The sequence below is a fragment of the Chionomys nivalis genome, chromosome 3 (assembly GCF_950005125.1).
Source record: "Chionomys nivalis chromosome 3, mChiNiv1.1, whole genome shotgun sequence".
NCBI lineage: Eukaryota > Metazoa > Chordata > Mammalia > Rodentia > Cricetidae > Chionomys > Chionomys nivalis.
This window is the reverse complement of record NC_080088.1, coordinates 75,209,342-75,231,535: the sequence shown is the minus strand read 5'-3', so window position 1 is coordinate 75,231,535 and position 22,194 is coordinate 75,209,342. Positions and strand designations below refer to the sequence as shown.

General features: G+C 48.6%; 1 protein-coding gene across 2 annotated transcripts in view; it reads left to right on the top strand.

Moving 5' to 3' along the window:
- Positions 1–19,508, top strand: part of Gnb1l (G protein subunit beta 1 like) — an 80,835-nt gene extending 61,327 nt beyond the window's left edge. For both annotated transcript variants that reach the window (XM_057764783.1, XM_057764784.1), the window contains 2 exons: positions 4,804–5,019; positions 18,979–19,508. In XM_057764783.1, coding sequence (XP_057620766.1) covers positions 4,804–5,019; positions 18,979–19,230 — 468 coding nt within the window. In that variant the 3' untranslated portion in view covers positions 19,231–19,508. The remainder of the gene's footprint in view (positions 1–4,803; positions 5,020–18,978) is intronic.
- Positions 19,509–22,194: the final 2,686 nt, after the last annotated feature.

The window sequence follows — 22,194 nt, the reverse complement described above, 5'->3', positions numbered from 1 at the left end:
TGAGTAAGCTGATCCTAGTGTTCAGCTTTTGCTGTGCAGCTTCCTGGAGGAAAGCCTTTGGGGAGCCAAGGCTCCTGAGAGCCTAGCTGACAGAGCTCCTGGGCCCATGAGTTTGCAGCCTGACTCAGGGGCAGAGCCTAGTTCTTGGCCTCACTGTCCTGATGGGGCTTCTCGAGAGTTTCTGGGCACTGGGAAAATAAATGTGTCCTCATCTTGCCTCCTGACTTTACTCACACTGAAGTTCCAAAGGAGGTGACCATGGTACACATGGGCCTGGCACAGGCACCTGTGGCTGCACCACTCCTCTTCTGTACCCTGGAAAACATGGGTCTTTGCCCAATCGTGTAAAAATTCCATCAGAGAAGAGAAGTGTAGAAAGGGATGTACCAACTTGTTACGGTAATTAATATGGTTGACAGAAGGACAAATCACAGTTTTGTTGGTGATACAGATCCAATGTGAAGCTCACAGCTGCAACAAGCCTCTGGTTATAGGAATACTCTTTGTTTTCTCCTAAATCCAGAAGTCCTAGGGTATTAGCTCACTGATGTGAGTGTGGAAAGTATCCTGACCTGGTGCATCTTCTGAAACACTCGTGCCCATCTTTAGTTCATGCTCCACAGTAGCAGTCCTGCATTGCCACAATAATAATTACAGGACAGATCTGGCTGTAAGTCAGGTCTGAGCAATATCACCAGTACCCACCCTCACAGAAAGCTCCCGTCTGAGTCTTGGGGCCTCTCAACTGAGCTGTACACACCATTGGGGTTCCTATAGGCCTGGCCTGCTACTATCTCTCAGGTTATTTCAAAGGACTAGAGAAGCTACCGGACCAATCTTTGTGTCTAGTTCCCCACTGAAGGCGAGGGGAACTGCTAGGGAAGGGAAGACAAGGCAGGGTGACTTCTTATCCTCAGTCCTGCAGCGTCAAGGCTGTAGCCGCCCAGGGACACTGCAGCCTGTGGTGCCTGTCACTGAAGGCTACAGGAACCAGGGAGATCCAGTAGAGTGATTTGGTGAGGGGCTACACTATGGTGGTAGCTGGCAGGAACTGAAAGACCAGACATACCTCCTAGGCCATCTGGCTCCTGTGCTGGCCACCCTTGGCACCATGGCAGAGGGACCTTATCTAGTAGCTCCTGAATAATCTGTGTTGCTCAGAACTCAGTCACAAGCTTTGTACATGCCAGTTAGAGCTGACACCAATGATGAGGACTCTGAACTGCCCCAACTCAAGACAAAACAAAACAGCAAAAAACAAAACAGCAAACAAACAAGGAAAGCAGCAGGGGGAAGGAGGCAGCGTAGCCAGAGCTGTAGAGGTGGGTATAGATGTCACCGCAGATCACTGCTGGGGCTCTAGCCAAGTAGTGATAAGGCTTGTAACATGATGGGGGCCAGGCCTGCTTGTTTGTTGTTGGGGTTTTTGTCCTGCCCAGTACCCCACAACTGTTTAGCCCCAAAGAAAATCATACATAGGTCTCCATAAATTATAAGCTGATTGACCCATTAGCTATAACTCTCACTGGCTAACTCTCACATCTTGATTAAGTCATTTTTCTGATCTGTGTTAGCCATGTGGTTCAGTACCTTTTTTCAGTGGGGCAGATCACATCCTGCTGCTTTGGTGGTCTGGGCAGGAGTGGGAGGAATCAGCTTCCTCCTTCCCAGAATTCTCCTGTTCTCATTACATCATTTCTACTTCCTGTCTGGTTTTCCTGCCTGTATTTCCTGCCTGGACAATCAGCGTTTATTTAAAACATGATTGACAGAATACAAACAATTCTCCAGCACCACTTCCCCCTCTTTAAAAAAAAAAAAAAAAAAGGAAAATATCCATAGTCCATATTTTGGGAATGTGAGCGTAGTATTCCAGGCTACTTCCAGCTGTTTGCGGGTGCTGATAATCTTATGGGGACCTAAAGAAAATTTAGAGTTCTGATCAAATCCTGACTGAAGTATCCTATGAGTCTTGATCATCTCAGGCAGCAGTCTTGAACCTGTTGATTAAGAACTCGGACATCTGGGCCATCTATTTCTGCTGGAGATTTCTCAGGTCTTCCTTGATCAAAGCTGATTTTTCTTAACTCTGAATAAATCCACAGCCTCTCATTTTCTGTGGAAACAAAAGCAAAATCTCTTCTCCAAAGTAACATACCTTTTGACTTCAATTTTGAAGCCAAGATATTTTCAAGATACCTATCTTGGATTAATTCTGCAGCATTTATAAGCAAATATCTTTTAGCAGCTGTTGACCCTTCCTCAGCATTCAAACAATTCAAAGAGAGCATAATAACATACAGTATCAAGATTCTCTTTGTATTTTCCATCTTGACGTGGCTTTACTTTAACCTCTATTTCTTTTATTTTTACTTTTAACTTTTGGCTTTTTGAGACAGGTTCTCTATATATCTTTGTCCTGGAATTCCCTCTGTAAACCAGGCTATCCTTGAACTCACAGAGATCCATCTGTCTCTGCCTCCCAGGCTACTCTCTTTCTTTCTTTCTTTTATTTTTTTTTACTCTGAGAACTTTAACCTTTAGCCTGTATATATTTTTAACACAATGTAAACCATTTAGAGATTTTCTTCCTCTTTGAATCTCTCTTTACTGTATATCTCTCTTTTTCTGACCATATAGGTCTTTAATTTGCTAAGGAATATGGAGAAATTTTTTGCCACAACTCTATGGTGTTTCAAGGTCCTTGCCAGGAAGCAAGCTGCAACAGTGTATCCATCAGGACTGCCTGCTTTAAAGAGTCAGTTTTCCCTGGCAGGAAGGCCCAGAAAGCCGGCATTTTAAAACAGCAGCTTTTTTCCTGCTAGGGCTGAAAATCAAAATGTTTTACTCTAGTCTTTACCAAGCTTTCTAAGGCTTTCTGTGGATGCAGTTATCCACGTTGGGCGCCATTCTGTAACATGAAGGGCCAGGCCTGCTTGTTTGAGTTTCTGTCCCCCCTCCTCCCCCGGTACCCCCAGCTGTTTAGCTCCAAAGAAAAATCACACAAAGATCTCTGTAAATTTTAAAGCTGATTGGCCCATTAGCTCTAGCCTCTCACTGGCTGACTCTCACATCTTGATTAACACATTTTTCTGATCTATGTTAGCCATGTGGCTCAGTACCTTTTTTCAGTGGAACAGATCACATCCTGCTGCTTCTGTGGTCTTGGCAGGAGTGGGAGGAATCAGCTTCCTCCTTCCCAGAATTCTCCTGTTCTCATTACATCATTTCTACTTCCTGTCTGGTTTTCCTGCCTATACTTCCTGCCTGGACAATCAGCGTTTATTTAAAACATGATTGACAGAATACAAATAATTGTCCTGCACCAAGGGTTCTCTAAGTGGGCTTCTAGGGTAGCATCTACCAGGGGCCCATGCTGTGGGTGGTGATTAAGAGTGGCAACAATTGGCCTGTATTTCTGGTTGGGGTGCAAAAGGTTCTGGGATTCTTGAGCCTGGTGCTGCCCCTGTCCTGGTCTAAACAGCAGCAAACACTGTAGGCCTGCACAAACCACTTGCGAGCAGATGACCTGAGAAACACCAGCAGTGAGTTCCTCCTGTGACAGAACTCAGGGGCAGTGCAGCAGTGCAGCCAGGGCCCCTGCAGAGCCAGCAGAACCACTCTGCGGGGCACTGGACATACCTGGGGCAGCCCTGCCTCTTAGGGCTGTGGTCAAAGGACACAGTATGGATGCTGGCCCTAGCAGAGAGGGACAGAAGATGATGCTAAAAGTCAGTTGCCCAGGAAACACAGGAAACTTCATGTCTCCTCCCAGGAGCCCCACTCCTTCCTATTCTGTATATGTAAATCTGGATCACCAGTGGGATACACCCATTTACAAGCCATTTCTGGACATATAGGGGCTCTTGGTGGCAGCGCTGGCCTTGGCAAGTTCACTGTTCTTGCGGAAAGTCTGGTCATTGTGTCGTCCTTTCCTTTCCTTATCATTGCCATCTTCCCAGATGCTAGACTACAGTGTGCCTTGCCGCCCCCCACCAGGCTTACACTTCACCACACCTCAGCCACAGCCTGACCCAGAGAGCCCTGGCCCTTGTGCTGTTTGTTAGATGCATGCCATAGGCCTCTAGCTAGCCCAGGCCTCCTTGCTCAGCCCTGTGCAGTTTCTCTTGGGCTGCTGTGCCGTACAGGGACTGATGGCATGTCCCTGAGGGTGACTCGGAATCCTGAAGCACTCTTCTTTTGTAGTTGTTTCAGAGGCTAAATAAACGAGTGTCAGCCCAGGGCGCAGAGCCCTCTGACCCTCACCCTCATCCATCACGATAGTGAGGGCCTCTCACACCAAACTTCCAGGGAGGGGGCGGCTCCTGCAGCTATGTTAACAAAGTCCAGAAAGTCCATCCCCGTGAGTTTGCAACTTTCCTGCCTCGGGTTCTAGAAGATGACTGGTCTCAGCCAGGAGGGACTTCCAGTCTTACATCCAGAGGAGATAAGGAAGAAGTCTGAGTCCATCCCTGGCTACCCCAGGGTGCTGATGGGTGGGTGCCAGTGGGTGTTATGTCATCCTTGCTTTGGACAGGATCCAGTGTAGGTGAAAATGCATGACAGTGTGAGTTCTGGGGGCTCAGACTCCACCCCCAGCTCCTCAGGTACTGAACAGCAGCCCTGCCAGCCCCTTGAGAGGGATGTGGAAGCCTGCTAGGTTACATGGAAAGAAAAGGGACTCTTGGTCTGACTAGGCCACCCCCGTTGTGGGCATGGCTGGAGAGAGAGCTGATCCTGCAGTCTTAAAGTTCAGTGAAGACAAGACTGTTTGGGAGCCAACCACTGTGCCGTTCCCTACAGACTAACTCCAGTCCCCGCCCACTCCTTCTGGCTGGCTATGAGGATGGATCGGTAACCCTGTGGGACATCTCAGAGCGGAAGGTGTGCAGCCGAATCGCCTGCCATGAAGAACCTGTCATGGGCCTTGACTTCGACTCTCAGAAGGCCAAGGGCGTCTCAGGCTCTGCCGGGAAGGTACTAGCTGTCTGGAGTCTGGACAGCCAGCAGTCCCTGCAGGTCAGTGCACAGGCCCGGGCCTCATTTATCCTGCTCTGCACTAACAGTCTGATAGGCCGAAACAATATTTAGGCATGAAGAGGAGTGGCTGCAGTTCCCTAGCTAATTAATCACTCAGAGGCAGTAGGGGAGCAGGGGCCAGTGGGCGTGAACTCACCATTCACATGGTTTGGGTTTCTCCTGGACCTCGGGTTAACAGCCATCAAGTCTTGTCCATCTAGAAAAAAGGCACGTAGTGTCCAGGCAGACCAAACTCCTTTGTGAAAACTCAGAGGAATTTGGTCAGTAAGGAACTGATTAATCAAAGGGAAAAAAAGGAAAAAAGAAAGAAAAGAAAAAGAAAAGTTATGGCAAATCCTGCAAAGCAATGGCCTTGTGGATCTGTAAGCTGGCCCTAGGGACACTGTTGCTCACAGAGCACAGGAAAGCCCACCAGGCAATAAGGCCTTGGAGGAGCAAGGCCTGCTGGAGACGACTCCACAATGTCCTGTACGGCCCCAGGATGGCCTCTGTCCCCTAGAGTGCAGCGTAATGGGCCTCGCTGGCTTGTTCCCCATTTGGGATGGAGAGATGATGGCAGGGGTTGTGAAATATATATCCAGGACTTGGTTTTGTACAGGTCTGGCAGACTGTAGGCTACCAAGACACCACAGGTGGTCTGGATACACTGACTCAAGGTAGGAAAGGCGCCTGTTATCTGGAGTCTCAGAAAGCAGACCTGGCCTTGGCCAAACAGTGGAAACAGCCCTGGTGAGAGAGCCACATGCCCTATGGAATATCATATGGCTGTAGCACAGCTCCCAGTCTCACTGGATTGGCTAAAGCAATAAAGTCAATGGGGGGCCATGCAACCCTTCTTTGGGGGCATGGTAGTCCAGGTTGCCTCCACCCAATAGGAGGCATCAGAGGTCATTACTGCACTTTCCCAAAGTGGGAAGGTACCTTGCTCAGCACACTCACACTGCCCTGCTCAGATCTTGCAGCCAAGGATAGGGTTTGCTTTGTGCACATCAGGCCCAGGTCTAAATGACTTACCCCAGTTCCTGAGGGGTGTGGTGGGGAAAGTCAGGGCTAGGTTGGTGCTGGGTGCCACCCAGGTTCTTGAGGGCGTCACTAAACCCAGGGTAGAAATTAGGGCCTTATCATGAGGCCATTCTGGGAAAGGGACTGATTGTGGACAGTAGATAAGGGGCAGAGGAAGTCCCAGATCAAAAGGAGGCTGATGTGGAATAGAACCATAGAGGTACCCAAAGACAATATGCCATGGCTTGGGCATAGTGACTGTAGCCAAGCAGGGGTAGATCCAGGAAAGTAGAGACAGCATAGGTAACTTGGCCTCCCCGCCAGCAATGCCTAGCAGAAAAGGGAAAGTGGGCAGTGAGACCCAGCGGTAAGGCGGGCACATACCCATAGCACTAAGCATTGACCATCTCTAGGGTCCAGCTGTGCTGGGCAGATAGTGGATTGAGAGTAAAACTGTCCTATATGTCCATCCATCCTTCCCTCCATGTCTGAGAGACCCACAAGTTTCCTGTAAAGGGAAGGGTCTCGAACCTGCAGAAGAGCCCCTAAGCCCCTAGAACCATGCCCTGCATGTGAGCATAAGGGAAAGCACAGTACTCAACCACTGCATCTGTGTGTCCTGAGTCCCTACCTCACTAGGTGCTGAGCCCAGCAAGTAGGCTTGGGGGTCTCCTTCACACACCCCTCCTGCCTCTGAGGCCTGGTAAAGGGTAGCGGCACCACCCTGTGGGGTCCAGCATTCATCAGCCTGAAGGCAGAGGATGGACACCTAGGCCCCTCTTGCAAAAGCTGGGTATCTCCTACTCTCGTACCCTGCACCCGGGAAAAGTCCTTTCAGCCCATATCTTCTTGGAATCTCCCTACATGTTTGGGAAACAGCTGCTGGAACTTAAGACTTAATTTATGGGCATGTTTCAATCCAGAGATGAACTTTTACTCTACTAATGAATTGAAAAGTTAAAGCAGAAGGGGAGCTAGGAACTGCAGCCTGGAAGTAGTTGGGGTGAGGTGGGCAGGGCCCCCACTCAGCAGTATACATCAAAGGAGTTAGGGAGCCCCAGGCCCCCTGCTGAGCTTGCCTTCCTGCTTGGGAGGGTGCGAATGACTCATGAATCTGATGAAGGCCCAGAGCTGTTTAACCCAGAGTCAGGTCCAGTGCTGGCCTTAGGGCCCCAAAGATCCTCGTTCTTATAGCCCAGGCCTCGGGGAAGGAAGCATCTGGTAATTTGCCAGGGCAAGCTATTTGAGGTCATTTTTAACACCTGAGAGCCAGTGAGGTGACCTCCAGTCCATAGCATCCTTGCTGGTGCCATGGCACCAGAACATGGCCGTCCGCCTTGGCCCACGCCCCACTGGTTCAGACGTGCTTTCCTCACATCCTCCTGCTAAAGCCTCCGAGGAACCCAAATCAATCTCCCAGCCACTCGGGACACAGATCCCTGGCTGAGGCGCCCGCAGCCTAGCATGGGTAATCAGAACCAGATGGTGCCGCGCCGAGCATTCCTGGCACCTGAGGTCATGAGCTGTAAGAGCCACTGGTGGCCAGAGAGCCTTTCTGGAGGGTCCTGAGCCCAGACCAGGGCTCAGGCAGGGAGGGGCTGCTATGACCAGTAGGATGCCTGCGGAGGACAGCATACTGGAGAGTGCCTGGGGAACCTGGGGACGTTAGCTCACTCCTGCCTCCCTGAGGTGGCTCTGCTGCTAGCCATCAGGTTTGGGCTTAGATACAGGTGGTACCCAGGCCCTCTCCTTCCTCCACACAGAGTAGGGCCCACAGCCTTGAAGCAGGGACTGATTTACAGCCCGTAGTATTTTAGGTCGTTAAGTAATAACAAGGCTCCCTTACCCAGATCAGCCCAGTGTGCTGAGCAGAGTTCCAGCCTTGTATCCATCTGCAGTCCTGGTTGTGCCACAATCATGGCCTCAGAAGAGCCACTGGGGCAGCTGGTCAGAAAACTGTAGGGTCATCTCCATGGGTACCAAGAGTGCCTGTACATACTGGAGCAGAACATGAGGTTCTTCTCACGTGAAGAGCTAGTAGGGAGGCAGGAAAATGTCGGCGTGAGACCTCTGCCTCTGAGGATCACAGTCTGGGCTCAGAGTAATTAGCAGCCAGGCGTAGGGTTAAAGGTGCTCTCATCTCTCTGGAAGTCAGCATTGTTAAGTTCCTAGGACAAGGAGGCAACAAGGAAGTGTCCTTGAGACAGGGCCCTGAGTGGGTCCCCGTGGGGCCCCTCTGTTTCCAACAGTCCCCTCTCTATTTTGGCCAAGGCAGCATTCCCAGAAAGACAAGGATAAAACAATGTCAATACAGTCTGATGCATAGGTTCCTAGCCCCCAGTTCCCCCAGGATCATATATAGCTCTTCAGTCTCAGGAAGATCAACCGGGTCTGTCTGCAGGCATGGGCGGGCCCCACATGCATGCTCAGGCGCACCACATCACAGCATCTGCTCCACACCCTGCCCCAGTGCAGGCTTTGCAACCTGTGTGTGGAGCCTAGTGAGGACATAGAGCAGTGGAGGGTCCGCATCAGCAGACAGATGCCTCGCACACAGAGGACCCACCTGAGCTCTTGGACAACTGCTGTGACCACACATGGTTGGGAAACATTTAGAACAGGCTGGGGCTCTGCCAGGTGAGAACATAGAAGATCGACAAAATATTCAGGCTACAAGAGACATCAGAGGGACAAGAAGAAGTGGTCAGAGCCAGTGGACAGAGGGTGTCAGCAGGCCATGAATTGGAGCCCAACACCAGAGAGGGCATGGCAACAAGAAAGCTGGAGGACTGTGTTGCTGGTGGCACTTGTTGAGACCCAGACTTGTCATATGAAGCAGGTCACTTTGGATGGAACTGGGTAGTGACAGGTTCTCACTGGGTGAAGTTCCTTCCATGTCTGTGGGGGATGAACTGGACTGTGAATGGGTTTGCTGGATTTTGGCAAATGTGTTTATTGCCTCTCTCTGACTGACACAGGCTGTGTGTGTTCATGTATGTATAGTATATGTGCATGTGTATGTATGTGCTTGTGCAGGTAGAGGTTGACCTCTGGCATCTTCACCGGTCACGCTCCACTCTGTTTTTGTTTTTTTTTTTAAGATTTATTTTATTTTAGCCGGGCGGTGGTGGCGCACGCCTTTAATCCCAGCACTTGGGAGGCAGAGGCAGGCGGATCTCTGTGAGTTCGAGACCAGCCTGGTCTACAAGAGCTAGTTCCAGGACAGGCTCCAAAACCACAGAGAAACCCTGTCTCAAAAAACCAAAAAAAAAAAAAAAAAAAGATTTATTTTATTTTAAAGTGTGTATATGTGCGTATGACCAGAAAGGGATATTAAATCCCCTGGAGCTGGAGTTAAGAGGCAGTTGTGAGCTGCCTGACGTGGGTGCAAGAGCTGTTAAGACTCATTCTTAACTGCTGAGCCAGCCCCAACCCTTCATTATTTATTTATTTATTTGCCTAGAGCTCACCAGTTCACCTAGACTCGCTGCCAGCAAGCCCCAGAGACCCTCCTGTCCTTAACCTCCCCAGTCATGGGATTCCAAGCCAGCATCATTGCTCTAGATTTTTTTTATGTAGATGCTAACAGCCCAAACTCAGGTCTCTGTGCTTGCTTAGCCAACACTTTACCAACGGAGCCATTTCTATGGACTTGGATGTTCCTCTTGACTCTGTTAATTTAGAAAGTGCAATTGTGTTCCCTTTAGTATCAAAGCAATGAAGTAAAGCCTGCTGTGGCAGTGTACACCTGAAGTCTCGGCCCTCCAGAAGGCGAAGAAGAGGCTCACTTGAGCCTAGGAATTGAAGACCATTTTGGCCTCCTAGTGAGACTCCATCTCAAAGAGGAATAGTTCTAAGGGAACCCACTGTGATATGTGTCTCACTGACTCCACTGGGTCAGAGTTTGGGCTGCAGTTGACTGGCACCCAAGCTTCCTACCACGTAGTTTTGCTGGTGGCATTGAGGGGCTAGAAGCTGCAGAAGAGGTCCCTGCTCTTCTGCTCAGAGGCTAAGTCCAGGCATGAATTAACCTCTTCTTTGCTGTTGTACTGCAGGGCTGGGGGTTCAGGCAGGAAACCTGGGGCCTCTTGTTGTTCCTCAAACACTTGGCCTGAGCTGCTTTAGTCTGGACCGGCATGCTGGGCTTGGGGATGGGGGCATGTTTTTCTAGACTTTTAACTTTAAGTGTGAAAAATCTCTACATACTTGTCTGATGAACATTTTGTAGTTGTTGGCGACTGGTATGTGAGTGTCAGCCACATTCTTCAGCCCTGTCCTTGGGCGTACTCGGTCATTCCAGCTCATGTTGAACGTAGCACCTATCAGTCGCAGTTCCTCTGCCTGTGTCCCCATGGCTTCCCACTGCCAGGTATCATCACCCCTCACTTCTAGGTGGATCCTGTGTTTATTTGTTCTCTGGCTTCTAAGCCGAGCTGATTGGAGTATTTTTTATGGTTCTAAATGTTTGATTCCCCACCCCACACCCCAGTTATCTTCTGGTTTTCAAATTCTAACTTAATTACATTGTGGTCAGAGAACAAGGTCTGAATGATTTCAGTTCTTTGAAATGCAGAGCTGGTTCAGTTTGCATCAGTGGTCCACATGTGCTTGAGAAGAATATGGCTGTCGCTGTAGATGCACATACACACCTGCCTAGGCACACATGTGGCCAAGGCCCTGGGGTACAAGAGAACCTCCCTGCTGGCCTCTCCCTCCCCTAGTCCCTGTTCCCATTGTTCCTTGTTTTATGCATTTGAAAACTAGCTTAAGAACAGCCCATAAGGTAATTAGCTTCCTAGTTTCCTTCAGTCCCCTGGGAAAGAAGTCTATCCACCAGCTGTTCATGAGGCTTACACTGAGTTTCCTATGTGGATTTCAGTTCTTCTTAGTCCTTCCTGGCCCTTCAAGATGTAGCTGTGTCCTATGGATCTAGCCTTTGCCCTCCTGCTGATTTCTTTTTCTTTTTTATTTGTTCATAAATTTTCTTTTAAATTTTAAAAATATTTTTATTTTATGTGTGTGAATGTTTTGTCTATGTTAACCATGTTGTGCAGTTCCAGGAGAGGCCAGAGGAGGGCAATGGACTCCCTGAAAATGCAGTTACAGGTGGCTGTGAGTTAACATGGGTGCTGGGAAGCAAACCTGGGTCCCTGGAAGAACAATGAGTACTCTTAATGGCTGAATCATCTCTCCAGCCTCCTTATTTTAATTTTTGAGACAAATTCATGCAGCCCAAACTGTCCTCAACCTCGCTGTGTGGCCAAGGATGAGTTTAAACTCCTGATCCTGCCTCTGTCTCCTAAGTGCTGGGGTGGCATGTGTACCATACCAGCCCAAAGGGTCGCATTTTACACCATAAACAATCCTGGGGTTTTGTTGTTGTTTGAGATATAGGGTTTCCCTATATGCCCCTGGCTGTCTTGGAACTTACTACAGGCTAGATTCAAATTCACAGAGATCTGCCTGCCTCGGCCTCCCGAGTGCTAGGGTTAAAAGCCTGTGCCACCATGCCTGGCATGCTGGGGCATTCTTGAATGGTAGCCCTCTTCCCATAACTAAGACCGTGTTTCAGCCTCTCGGTGTAGTGGCCTCTGAGTGTGTGAGATGGTTGTGATGTACCTGTGTCTGGAAAGGCTTCCGTGGGGCCCACAGTTGTGGATCCACGTGCACGGGCTGTTAACAGGTTAACCTCCAGCCTAGATATCTCCAGAAATGGATATCATGCAGGCTTCTTAGACATTTTGTCTTTGTTTTTTGTTTTGTTTTTCAAAGTAGGGTTTCTCAATGTAGCTCTGGCTGTCATGGAACTCACTCTGTAGACCAGGCTGGCCTCGAACTCAGAGATGTGCCTGCCTCTGTCTCCTGAGTGCTGGGATTAAAGGTGTGTGCCACCACCACCAGCTAGTGTGTCTTTGTTTTACATCAACTTCAAAGCCAAATCTGGTGCTTCATGCCTGGAAGAGGAGGCAAGGCCATCAGGAGTTCAAAGCCAGCCTTAGCTACATAGTGAGTTCAAGATCCCTCATGCCCAGCCTAAATCTTTTCTTCACGTGATTTATTCTTTGATCCATAAATTCTTTAGAAAAAATTAGCCAATCTCCAAATACTTGTTGATTTGGTAGGCATCTTTAATCTAGCCAATCCTGTTGTCAGTCTCTGGTTTGGGTCCTGCATGTGGCTCTGTGTGTGAGAGCAGACCTCACACACCTAGAGGAGACAGGTGTGGGACAGATGCTGGCCATTTTAGTCAGTCTGACGTTGTCATGTGAGCCAGTCTACAGTTCAGGTCCTTACTGATTGGGCTGCAGTCTGGTTTTCTACTGGTTCCTGAGGAAGGCTCTTAGGACCTGTCCTGCTCTACCTAGTTCACCCTTTATTTCTGCCGGTTTTCTTCGTTGTCTTTGAAGTGCCGTGAGGTCTGTAAGCATTTCAGACGCTTGCTTCCCCCTTGCAAATGACCCGATCTTTCTGAAGTTACATGTAGGTGTGTGTATGTGTGTGTGTGTGTGTTGCATGTAGTGTGCCAGAGCAGGGAGAGGGGAGGAGAGAGGGAACACTTGAGATGGAACCCAGGACCCCCATGTGCTGGGCAAGTGTCCTCCTCTGCCTCATGGTGCCCTTTGTCTCAGCGTCGGCCTGAGCTGATACTGAACAGCAGCCTCTGTCTTCTTAGCTCTGTTCTTTGTGTCACTCATCTTTTCCATGCTTCTACCCTCAGCCTGTCTTTATGTATAATTGAAAAATTGTCTTTATGGATGACTTGTTATTTCTTGCCTTTTTTTTTTTTTGACAAGGTCTCACCATGTAGCTCTGGCTTGCCTAGAATGCTGGCCTTGAACTCACAGAGATCTGCCTGCCTCTGTCTCATTCATGATGGGATTAAAGGTGTGTGCCATCATGCCAAGCTGTATGCTGCTTTTTTTTTTTTTTTCAGTTTTTCAAGACAGGGTTTCTCTAATGCTGCTTTTTTAAATGCTGTCTGACAATCACTGATTTCTAATTGGAGTCTTTGATCTGTTTGTACTTAGTGTTCTGATCAGGAATGGGGTTGGGTCTGTACTCTTAGTATCTGCTCCTTTTCTGTGTTTCTACATGCTGACCCAGTCCATCTGTGTCTGTCAAACAGTGGCTGTGTTCTAAGACTTGTGCTGTGAGGTCTTCCCACTGCTGTTGACTGTCAGAGCATTCCTGGGCTTCTGCGAACATCACCCTCTTATATTAATTTTGCTTTAAATAATTTCTTAAAGCTATTTTTAGAACTATGGTAATTTTTAAAAATTGTTTTCATTGAGCTATATATTTTTCTCTGCTCCCCTCTTTTCCTCTCCCCTCCCCTTCCACCCTCTACCATGGTCCTCATGCTCCAAATTTACTCAGGAGAACTTGTCTTTTTCTACTTCCCATGTAAGTTAGTTATATCCATGTATGTCTCTCTTAGGGTCCTCTTTGTTGTCTATGTTCTCTGGGATTGTGAATTGTAGGCTAGTTTTTCATTGCTTTATGTCTAAAAGCCACTTATGAGTGAGTACATATGATGTTTGCCTTTCTGGGTCTGGGTTACCTTAATATGTTTTCTAGATCCATCCATTTGCCTGCAAATTTCAGGATGTCATTGGTTTTTTTTCTGCTGTGCAGTTCTCCATGGTGTAAATGTACCACATTTTCCTTATCCATTCTTTGGTAGAGGGGTATTTAGGTTGTTCCCAGGTTCTGGCTATGACAAACAATGCTGCTATGAACATAGTTGAGCACATGTCCACAATTGAGCATCCTTTGGATATATACCCAAATGTGGTATTGCTGGGTCTTGAAGTAGCTTGTTTCCTAATTTTCTGAGAAATCACCATAATGATATCAAAAGGGGCTGTACCAGCTTGCAGAAATGTTCCCTTTTCCCCACAACCTCTCCAGCACAAACTGTCATCAGTGTTTTTGATCTTGGCCATTCTTACAGGTGTAAGATGGAATCTCAAAGTTGTTTTGATTTGCATTTCTATGATGACTAAGGGTGTTGAACATTTCCTGAAGTGTCTTTCAGTCATTTTAGATTCCTCTGTTAAGAGTTCTCTGTTTAGGTCGAACTACAGTATTTTTTAAAACATTTATTTTTAGTTTTTGTTTCTGTGTTGCATATGAATGCATTCCGTGTACACAAGTGCCTGTGGAGGCCAGAAGGCAGCATTGGCTCCCGGAGCTGCAGTTACAGGTGCTGTGACCACCATGTGGGTCCTCAGGAGAGCCAGTGCACACTCCCTGCTAAGCATCCCCTGCCCCACTCCAAACATGCACACACATTCACACATGGAGTGTTTGATATTTATCAGCAGCTGCCAGCTCTGACATGTTCCCTGTAGGCCCAAGTCCTGTCCAGAGTCAACCCCTTTATCTGGAAGAAGACAATTTTTATTTATTGTGTGTGTTTGTGTGCTGTGCATGTGCACAGTGAACATGCAGAAGTCAGAGGGCAGCGTGCAAGCGTAGGTTTTCTCTACCCTGTGGGTCCCAAGGACCATACTCGGGTTGTCAGGCTTCGTAGCACCTTTGCCCTCTGACCAGCTCATTGACCCAGTCCACTTTTTTTATTTTATTATCTTTATTGAGCTCTACATTTTTCTCTGTTCCCCTCCCTGCCTCCCCTCCCCACTTCAACCCTCTCCCAAGGTCCCCATGCTCCCAATTTACTCAGAAGATCTTGTCTTTTTCTACTTCCCATGTAGATTAGATCTATGTAAGTCTCTCTTGGTGTCCTCATTGCTGTCTAGGTTCTCTGGGATTGTGGTTTGTAGGTTGATTTTCTTTGCTTTATGTTTTAAAACCATTTATGAGTGAGTACATTTGATAATTGTCTTTCTGGGTCTGGGTTACCTCACTCAAAATGATGTTTTCTAGTTTCATCCATTTGCCTGCAAAATTCAAGATGTCGTTATCCATTTCACTTTTTTATAAAACAATTTCTAGTCTGCTATTAGCCCTGTCCTGTACATTTTATTCTAATTGATATTTTTTAGTCCTATTATAATTCTTACTCTGTACTAATAATTTTTGTCTGCTTAGTTCATATAAATAATTTTATAATATTTTAATGTATTTTTCTTTAGTTTTTTTGTGTATGTGTAGTGTGCATATATTTGTGTATGTTCGCATGTGTATGGATACATGTGTGTTCATATATGAGCATGCACATGTGTATGGGGTCCTAAAGTTGACATGTCTTCCTTAATGTTTCTCCACTGTGTTTATCAAGGCAAGGTCTATTGCTGAACCCAGAGTTCCCCAGTTCCAACTGATCTGGCTAGCCAGCTGGTCCAAGATCCTCTGTCTCTGCCTCCCAAATGCTGGGATTACAGGTGGGCCGCCCTGTGTTCCCAGTGTCCACCCCCTTCCCGGTGGCTGCCCTACCTTCCTGGGTGTTTCTGTGGGTCCCATGGATTCACACTCAGGACTTCACACTTGGTGCCATCTGTGCGACCTTTTTCCTTTCATAGACATCTTTATTTGATGTGTTCGGGACCTGCACCATTTGGGGGATCAGTTTCTACTGATGTGATTTCCCTTGATTATGGAGCACACAGCCGTGCTTTCTGTGTGTCTAGTAAGTACTGTTGATGTGCTGGACATTGTAAATGGCATGTGATGGAGATCCCGAATTCTGCTATTTTGTGCTGATGCTCTAGGTTAGTGGCTGGCTGTTCACATTGGGCTTGTGTGGGCATGGCCATCTCAGCCACCCGCCTTCATTGTGGTGGCACTGCAACCCCAGCTCCCCGCAGACCTTGCTAGTCCTGGCTTTTCACCGTGGTAGATATCTGGAGAAGGCCACACTCCGAGGTCGGATCATTATTCCTGATGTGAGAGCTGGTGGTTCAGCCTGTCATCTGCTGTGAACACACAGAGCCTAGACCTCAAACAAGGTCTTCTAGGGAACCCACATCTAGTCCCCAGCCCCCCATCACATCTCCCTCCATTCCACCCCCTTATCCTCACAGATCTCAGCCTTCTAACTGCCCCAGATTTTTATCTGTCTCCTCAACTTAATGTGACTATTATATTCTGGCTAGATTTTTGTCCCCAGGCAGAGAATGCCAGGGCTCCACCCTGCCTGCTGTCCAGGGCCTGTCAACAATTACCTTGTGTGTTTTGTTCACCTTTGTGGTTGTTTACAGCAAGATGACTAGTTGGTTAGGCACCGAATGCTTTGTTTTAACCACTTTATGAAAGATAAGCCTCTCTGCTGAACCCAGTCGTGCTCTCGAGTGTGCGCTGTACCTTCATCAGTATTAGGTACCAAGTTTTATCTTACCTATTGCTTTGGGTTGGAAACCCAAACTATCCCCTGCTTCCCTCACTTATGTTCTGGCTTGTCTGCTGTTTGACCCCCTCAAGTCCCCTTCTACATGCTCAGGTTTAGATATCTTTAAAACCAGAGAATGTTTATGCTTTATTGCTTTGGTATTTTGGTATTATCATATACAGATATGCAAAGCAAATACCAGAACACCAGGACATCCCTTCTCAGCTGTGAGAGGAGAAGGAAATATGCTGAGCTGCCATCATTCACGGCGGGAGGTCAGATCACCTCAGATATGAGGTCAACGAATGAGCAAATCCTTAGCAGCACCCCATCTTTCTCATTACCCGCCCATGCTTCTGCTAGTTACATAACTGGTTCTCCTAGCCATAATCCCCGTGTCTTGTGCCTAATCCTGTAGGTAAGTAGACTCAGTGCTGTCTGCCAGACCGTTCACTAGAGTTCTCTAGCCGCCATCTGCAAGGCGGGAGTTAATCTTCTTGTTCTTCCAGAAGGACTTACGGGAGCAATATTCTTTCAGCTCTTACATGTTCAAAAATGTTTGTCTACTGTTTTCACAGTTGAGTGACAGTTTGGCTGGATATAAAACTCTTGGACCACACTCCCTTCTGCCTGCATGAGCATTGCCCCACTCTCTGCTGGCACACATGCTGGTGACGGCTTCTGCTGTGCCCTCATCTTTCATGTGATTATTTGCCTGGCTATTAGAAGGTCTCTCTTCACTCTCAGCCCTAAGACTTTTTAGAGTATGTCTTGTTCTTGAATGCTCTGGCGGCCTTTCTTTGGACTTACATCCTAAAGCTTGTCTTTCAGCCAACTGAAGTTGCTCTGCTGTTGCCCTCCATGTTTCCTCTGGTCCCTTGCAACCGTTTTGTTCTCACCTGGTTTATTTTCTAATCTTCCTGCCCTCCCGAACCCCATCTGACATCATTTAGTGTCTCCACTGGTGCTCATTCCCTTCATTGTTCTTTTCTTCCTCCATCCTGAGCCCTGCCAAGGCCCACAGTGACTGGTTTAAGAATGACCTACTTCATCTGTTGTGTTTTGTTAATTTGTAGCTAAATTGTTCTGTGACCTTTTCTACTGGCTTCCATGGATGCTATCATTCATTTTTCCTACTTCTTTCCTTATGCTTCCTTATATCTTCTTCCTTCCTCCCTTCTGTCCTTTCTTCCTCCCTTCTTCCCTTCCTTCCTTCCTTCCTCCCTCCCTCCCTCCTTCCCTCCCTCCCTCCCTCCCTCTCTTCCTTCCTCCCTCCCTCACAATGACCGCATGTCCCTCTTGCAGAGTGCTAGGATTAAATGCACAGGTCACTATGCCCAGATTCCTTGCCAACTGTGGGGATGAGCATTGTCTGCAAAGGGTGATGTGGTCCTGCTGGAAGGCACTGAAGACCAAGGGACTAACAGAAAGCTTGTGGCTCAGGCAGGCCACTTGTAGGAACAGAGCTATCAAGTGGCCTTCAGTGTGCAGGACAGGCCTCTGTAACCAAGAGGCTACCTTCATTACTATGACAAAGAACTTGAGGCAGGCTAACTTTATAAAGGACTTTTTAATTTAGCTTGAAGTTGTAGGGGTTTAAAGTTAGGGTGACTGAATTGGTCTTGTGTTTGGCAAGGGCACAGAGGTGAATGGCACTGCAGAGGATACAGAGGAATCGACCATATTGATGGACAGAAAGCCAGAGAAATGGGGGCTCCACAGGCAGTGAGGAGCACATCGGGATTCCTTCCTCCTCCTCTAGTGCTGTTTCCCCTCACCCTCTACCTTTCTTCATTTTCTATTACAGCAAAACGCCTAAGCCTGCTAAGCCTGTGTGGTGTCTGAAGGATAAAAGCTTGGGGCCAGAGAGATGGTTCACATGGCAGCTCTCAGCTCCAGTCCCCAAGGATCTGATGCCTTCTTCTGGCCTCTGTGGGCCCTACACACACATAGTGCACAGATATATGTGCAGGCAAAACACTCAAATACATAAAATAAAAATAATTTTTTTTGTTTAAAAACAGTTGATTTGGCTAGTGGTGCTGAAGACCAGGAGGCTCAGAAGCTTGCATCTGCTGAGTTCCAGTCACAACATGGGGACCATCCCTAGACAAGACAGAACAGGCTGCCAGCTCAGGTCTTCTCTGAGAAAGTCACTAATAGGCCTCATCACCTGCCAAATACCCCACCTTAGATAGCGTTAATAGGTGAATTTGAGAATTCTGTTTCTGACTGTGAATTCTTGAGGGACACATTCAAGCCATACACTGTACACTCTGCCAACCCCTTCTCTGGGTGGTCTGGGACCCACTACCATGTTTCTGGGTCTCACTTGAGTCTTCGTGTTATTGTTGATGGCATTTGCATTCCCCACATGCCGTAAGTTTCAGTGGATCTCCTCCACTCTGAGAACCCAGGGCCTGGCCGCCCAGCTTTTTCCAGGGCTGGGAGTTCAGCATAACCTTGTGGCCTTGTGTGTGCTTAAGCCCTCCTATGACCATGGGGTTGAGGAGGAGGCCAGATGGACAAGAATGTGTAGCTGTCACAGAGCCTATGGCAGAGTAGGGCCAGGGAAGGGATATTTGTGGCCAAGGACTACAGCAGACCTAAGAGCAACCTCGTTCTTCTTACTGTCCTGTTCATAGGTGTGCAAGACTCACGAACTCACCAATCCTGGGATTGCCGAAGTCACCATCCGGCCAGACCACAAGATCTTAGCCACAGCAGGCTGGGACCATCGCATCCGAGTCTTTCACTGGAGGACAATGAAGCCACTGGCCGTTCTGGCCTTCCACAGTGCTTCTGTGTACTGTGCGACCTTTGCCAGTGATGGATTGCTTGCTGCGGGGTCCAAGGACCAGCGCATCAGCATCTGGTCACTCTACCCCTGCCCATGACTCAGCTGTGGGACGCTGCTGCCTTACTCCAGTCTTGACCCGGCCCTGTGGAAAGTCCTCAGGGGCCTCTGAGGACAGCAAGTTGTGGCCAAAGATCTATGGGATCCACTTTCTTCATAAGGTTCTCTGTTGCTTTTGTGACTTACCATTCAGAGGACAGTACCTGATGACAGACACCTGGCACCTGTAGCTTGGACCTGGTAGTAAGGTCAGCCTGAACATATTTGACAATAAATTTCCTGTTGCCAACATGGAGGCTCAAGGTGGGAACTTTCCATAGAGATATCCCTGTGTTCTCCTCTTAGGGTCAGAGCAGTCAGAACCCCAAGCAGGCCCATTAGCAGTCTTTTTTTTTTTTTTTTTTTTGGTTTTTCAAGACAGGGTTTCTCTGTGGTTTTGGAGCCTGTCCTGGAACTAGCTCTTGAAGACCAGGTTGGTCTCGAACTCACAGAGATCCGCCTGCCTCTGCCTCCCGAGTGCTGGGATTAAAGGTGTGCGCCACCACCGCCCGGCCCGTTAGCAGTCTTACCTTTAAGCCGGCAGTCTGGGTGCAGGTACGCAGGGCTTGGCTGTCAGTCCCGCAGTGGCTGTCTGCCACATCCCCCTGACTCAGTGTCCCAGAAATGTCCAGGAAGCCTTGACATCCAGGACTGAGGCCGGGGTGAGGAAACTGGGCTCCATAGAGAGGAAGGGAGGCAGAGCGGGTTCACGGGGGGTGACCAGTGGTCATGGAAGGAGGCGCTGTGGGATGCAGTACAAGGCCAGAAGACCAAGAAAGGAGGCCTAGCCTCTGGCAGGAGAAGGTAAAGGGGAGGCCACAAGCCCAGGGCACAGCATAGCCCTGTGGGACACGGAGGAACAACGCCTTACTTCAGAGTGATGCTCAAAGACACTTTGAGTACGTGGCTGACTGGCGGGCAGCCTCTGAGATAGTGTTAACTGGGGAGACCAGACTGCAAGGGTGAGGATGCAGCTAAGGAGTGGGGACCTTGCACCTTTTGTCTTCCACCAACGGCAGAAGAATCCTGTACCCCGAAGAGCTGGAATGCCCTGTTGCTGCCCTGTCAGGCTCTCCTGACATTAGAGTCTCTGCCTCTGGTCTGTAACAAAACACAAAACGTGGCTTCCAAAGCTGAATGTGTCTGTGCCGAAAGGATTGCACTGCCATGGTACAGCCTGATGTCCCCAAGCTGGGGGACATGTGGGAGGACAGGAGTGTGTGGTCCCCGTGAAATACATGCCGCAAGAACTGTGGCGTGGTGTCACAGCTCCAGAGTCACAGGAAGCCCAGTTGGATCTGTGGCAAGTTGGTTAAGCGTGGTCGAAAAGATACGTGTACATGGAAAGCTAAGAAGCCCAATTGGAGAGGAGATGGTTGGGAGGTAGGAATGTGGCCGTCTATAGGTGGGTTGGGAGGATGCACGTGCCTTTTGCCCCATTCTGAGGGAGGCAGTTGCCACAGGAGCCCTGAGATGTTACACAGCAGCTGCAGCCCCAGCCCCAACTGCAGTGGGTATCTAAGCTGCCAGGTGTATAAAGGGGGCACTTGCTCGCCAAGGACAGGTGGGAATACTTCCTGTAATGGGCTATGAATTGGAGCCACTCCAGCAGAATCTGACCTGCAGTGCTCTACAACAGGGCTGGACATCCTGGAGTCCCTAGACACAGGGCAGGCCAACTGATCCACATAGGCAGAAGCGTGTAGACCTGGTGAGCAGTCTGACCCAGTCCCCAAAGCAGCCCTTGGTCACAGGCACAGAAGAAAGACACACTGCTCATCCCTCTCCAGACTTCCCCAGGAGACCTGACACTCTGTCCCAAGGCTCCTGTTTGTGTTACCCTGATTAAGTTCTGATACCAAGTCCCTAAATATTAGGCTCTGTAGCTTCGAGCCTGTGAAATCAGGACAAGGCCCCAAGTTTCTCAAAGTAAAAGGTGGGTTACCTCAGCCTCCCTCTACCCTCCTCCAGAATTTCTGAACGAGGGGAGAAAAAAAGAAAGGACAAATGAGAGGGAGACAGGGAGGGAGAAAGGAACATGCCTGCTACAGTTTGGATGTGAAGTGTCCCCATCAGCCTATGTGTCTAAATGCTTGGTCCCAGATGGTGACTCCAGTTGGGACGGTCATGCCCCTATAGGAGGGAGACTCTGGAAGAAATGGGTCCCTGGGGTGAGTTCATAGCTCAGCCTCTGTCTTCCCCGCTGCCTTCCCTGACCAGATGCAGTATGATCTGCCACTCACCATAATGAACTGTGTGCCCTCCAACCATAAGCCAAATAAACCGTTCCTACCTTAAGTTGTTTCTACTCAGGTGCTTGGTCACAGTGCTGAGAAAGACAACTAATACAGCAACTCTCCATCCTCAGGAAACCCAGGGCAGGAGTGAAGAATCACACAGAGTCACAGCTATCTCTGTTGTGGGATAATCGTTTTGTACACTGTGAAGATGTGTCTCTGCCTAAGGAGCCTTCTGAATGCTTTAATAAAGAGCTGAATGGCCAGTATCTAGGCAGGAGGGAATAGGCGGGACTTCCGGGAAGAGGGGAACTAGGGAAGAATCTGAGGCTTGTGGAATTAAGCCATGGGGACTTAGAGTCAGAGGTACAGTATGGAGGAGAGGTAATGAGCCACATGGCAGAACGTAGATTAAATGGATTAATTTAAGTTATAAGAGTTAGTTGGGAACAAGCCTAAGACAAGGCCAAGCTTTCATAATTAATAAATCGTCTCTGTGTCATTATTTGGGAACTAAGAAAGTCTGACAGCATATCTGTTTGCAGGGAGCTGTAGGGTGGGTCGCGGAGTTACAGGCCAGGCTTCAGTGACCCCTGTAAGAGAAGTTGCAGTGGAGCCTGGACAGAGGCAGGTGGATCTCAGTCATGCTGTGAAGTCCCAGCAGCACTGAGCAGCGCTGTCTTGTGGAGGGCTCCCATCGCCCCTTTTAGTTGCCTTTCCCCAGTACC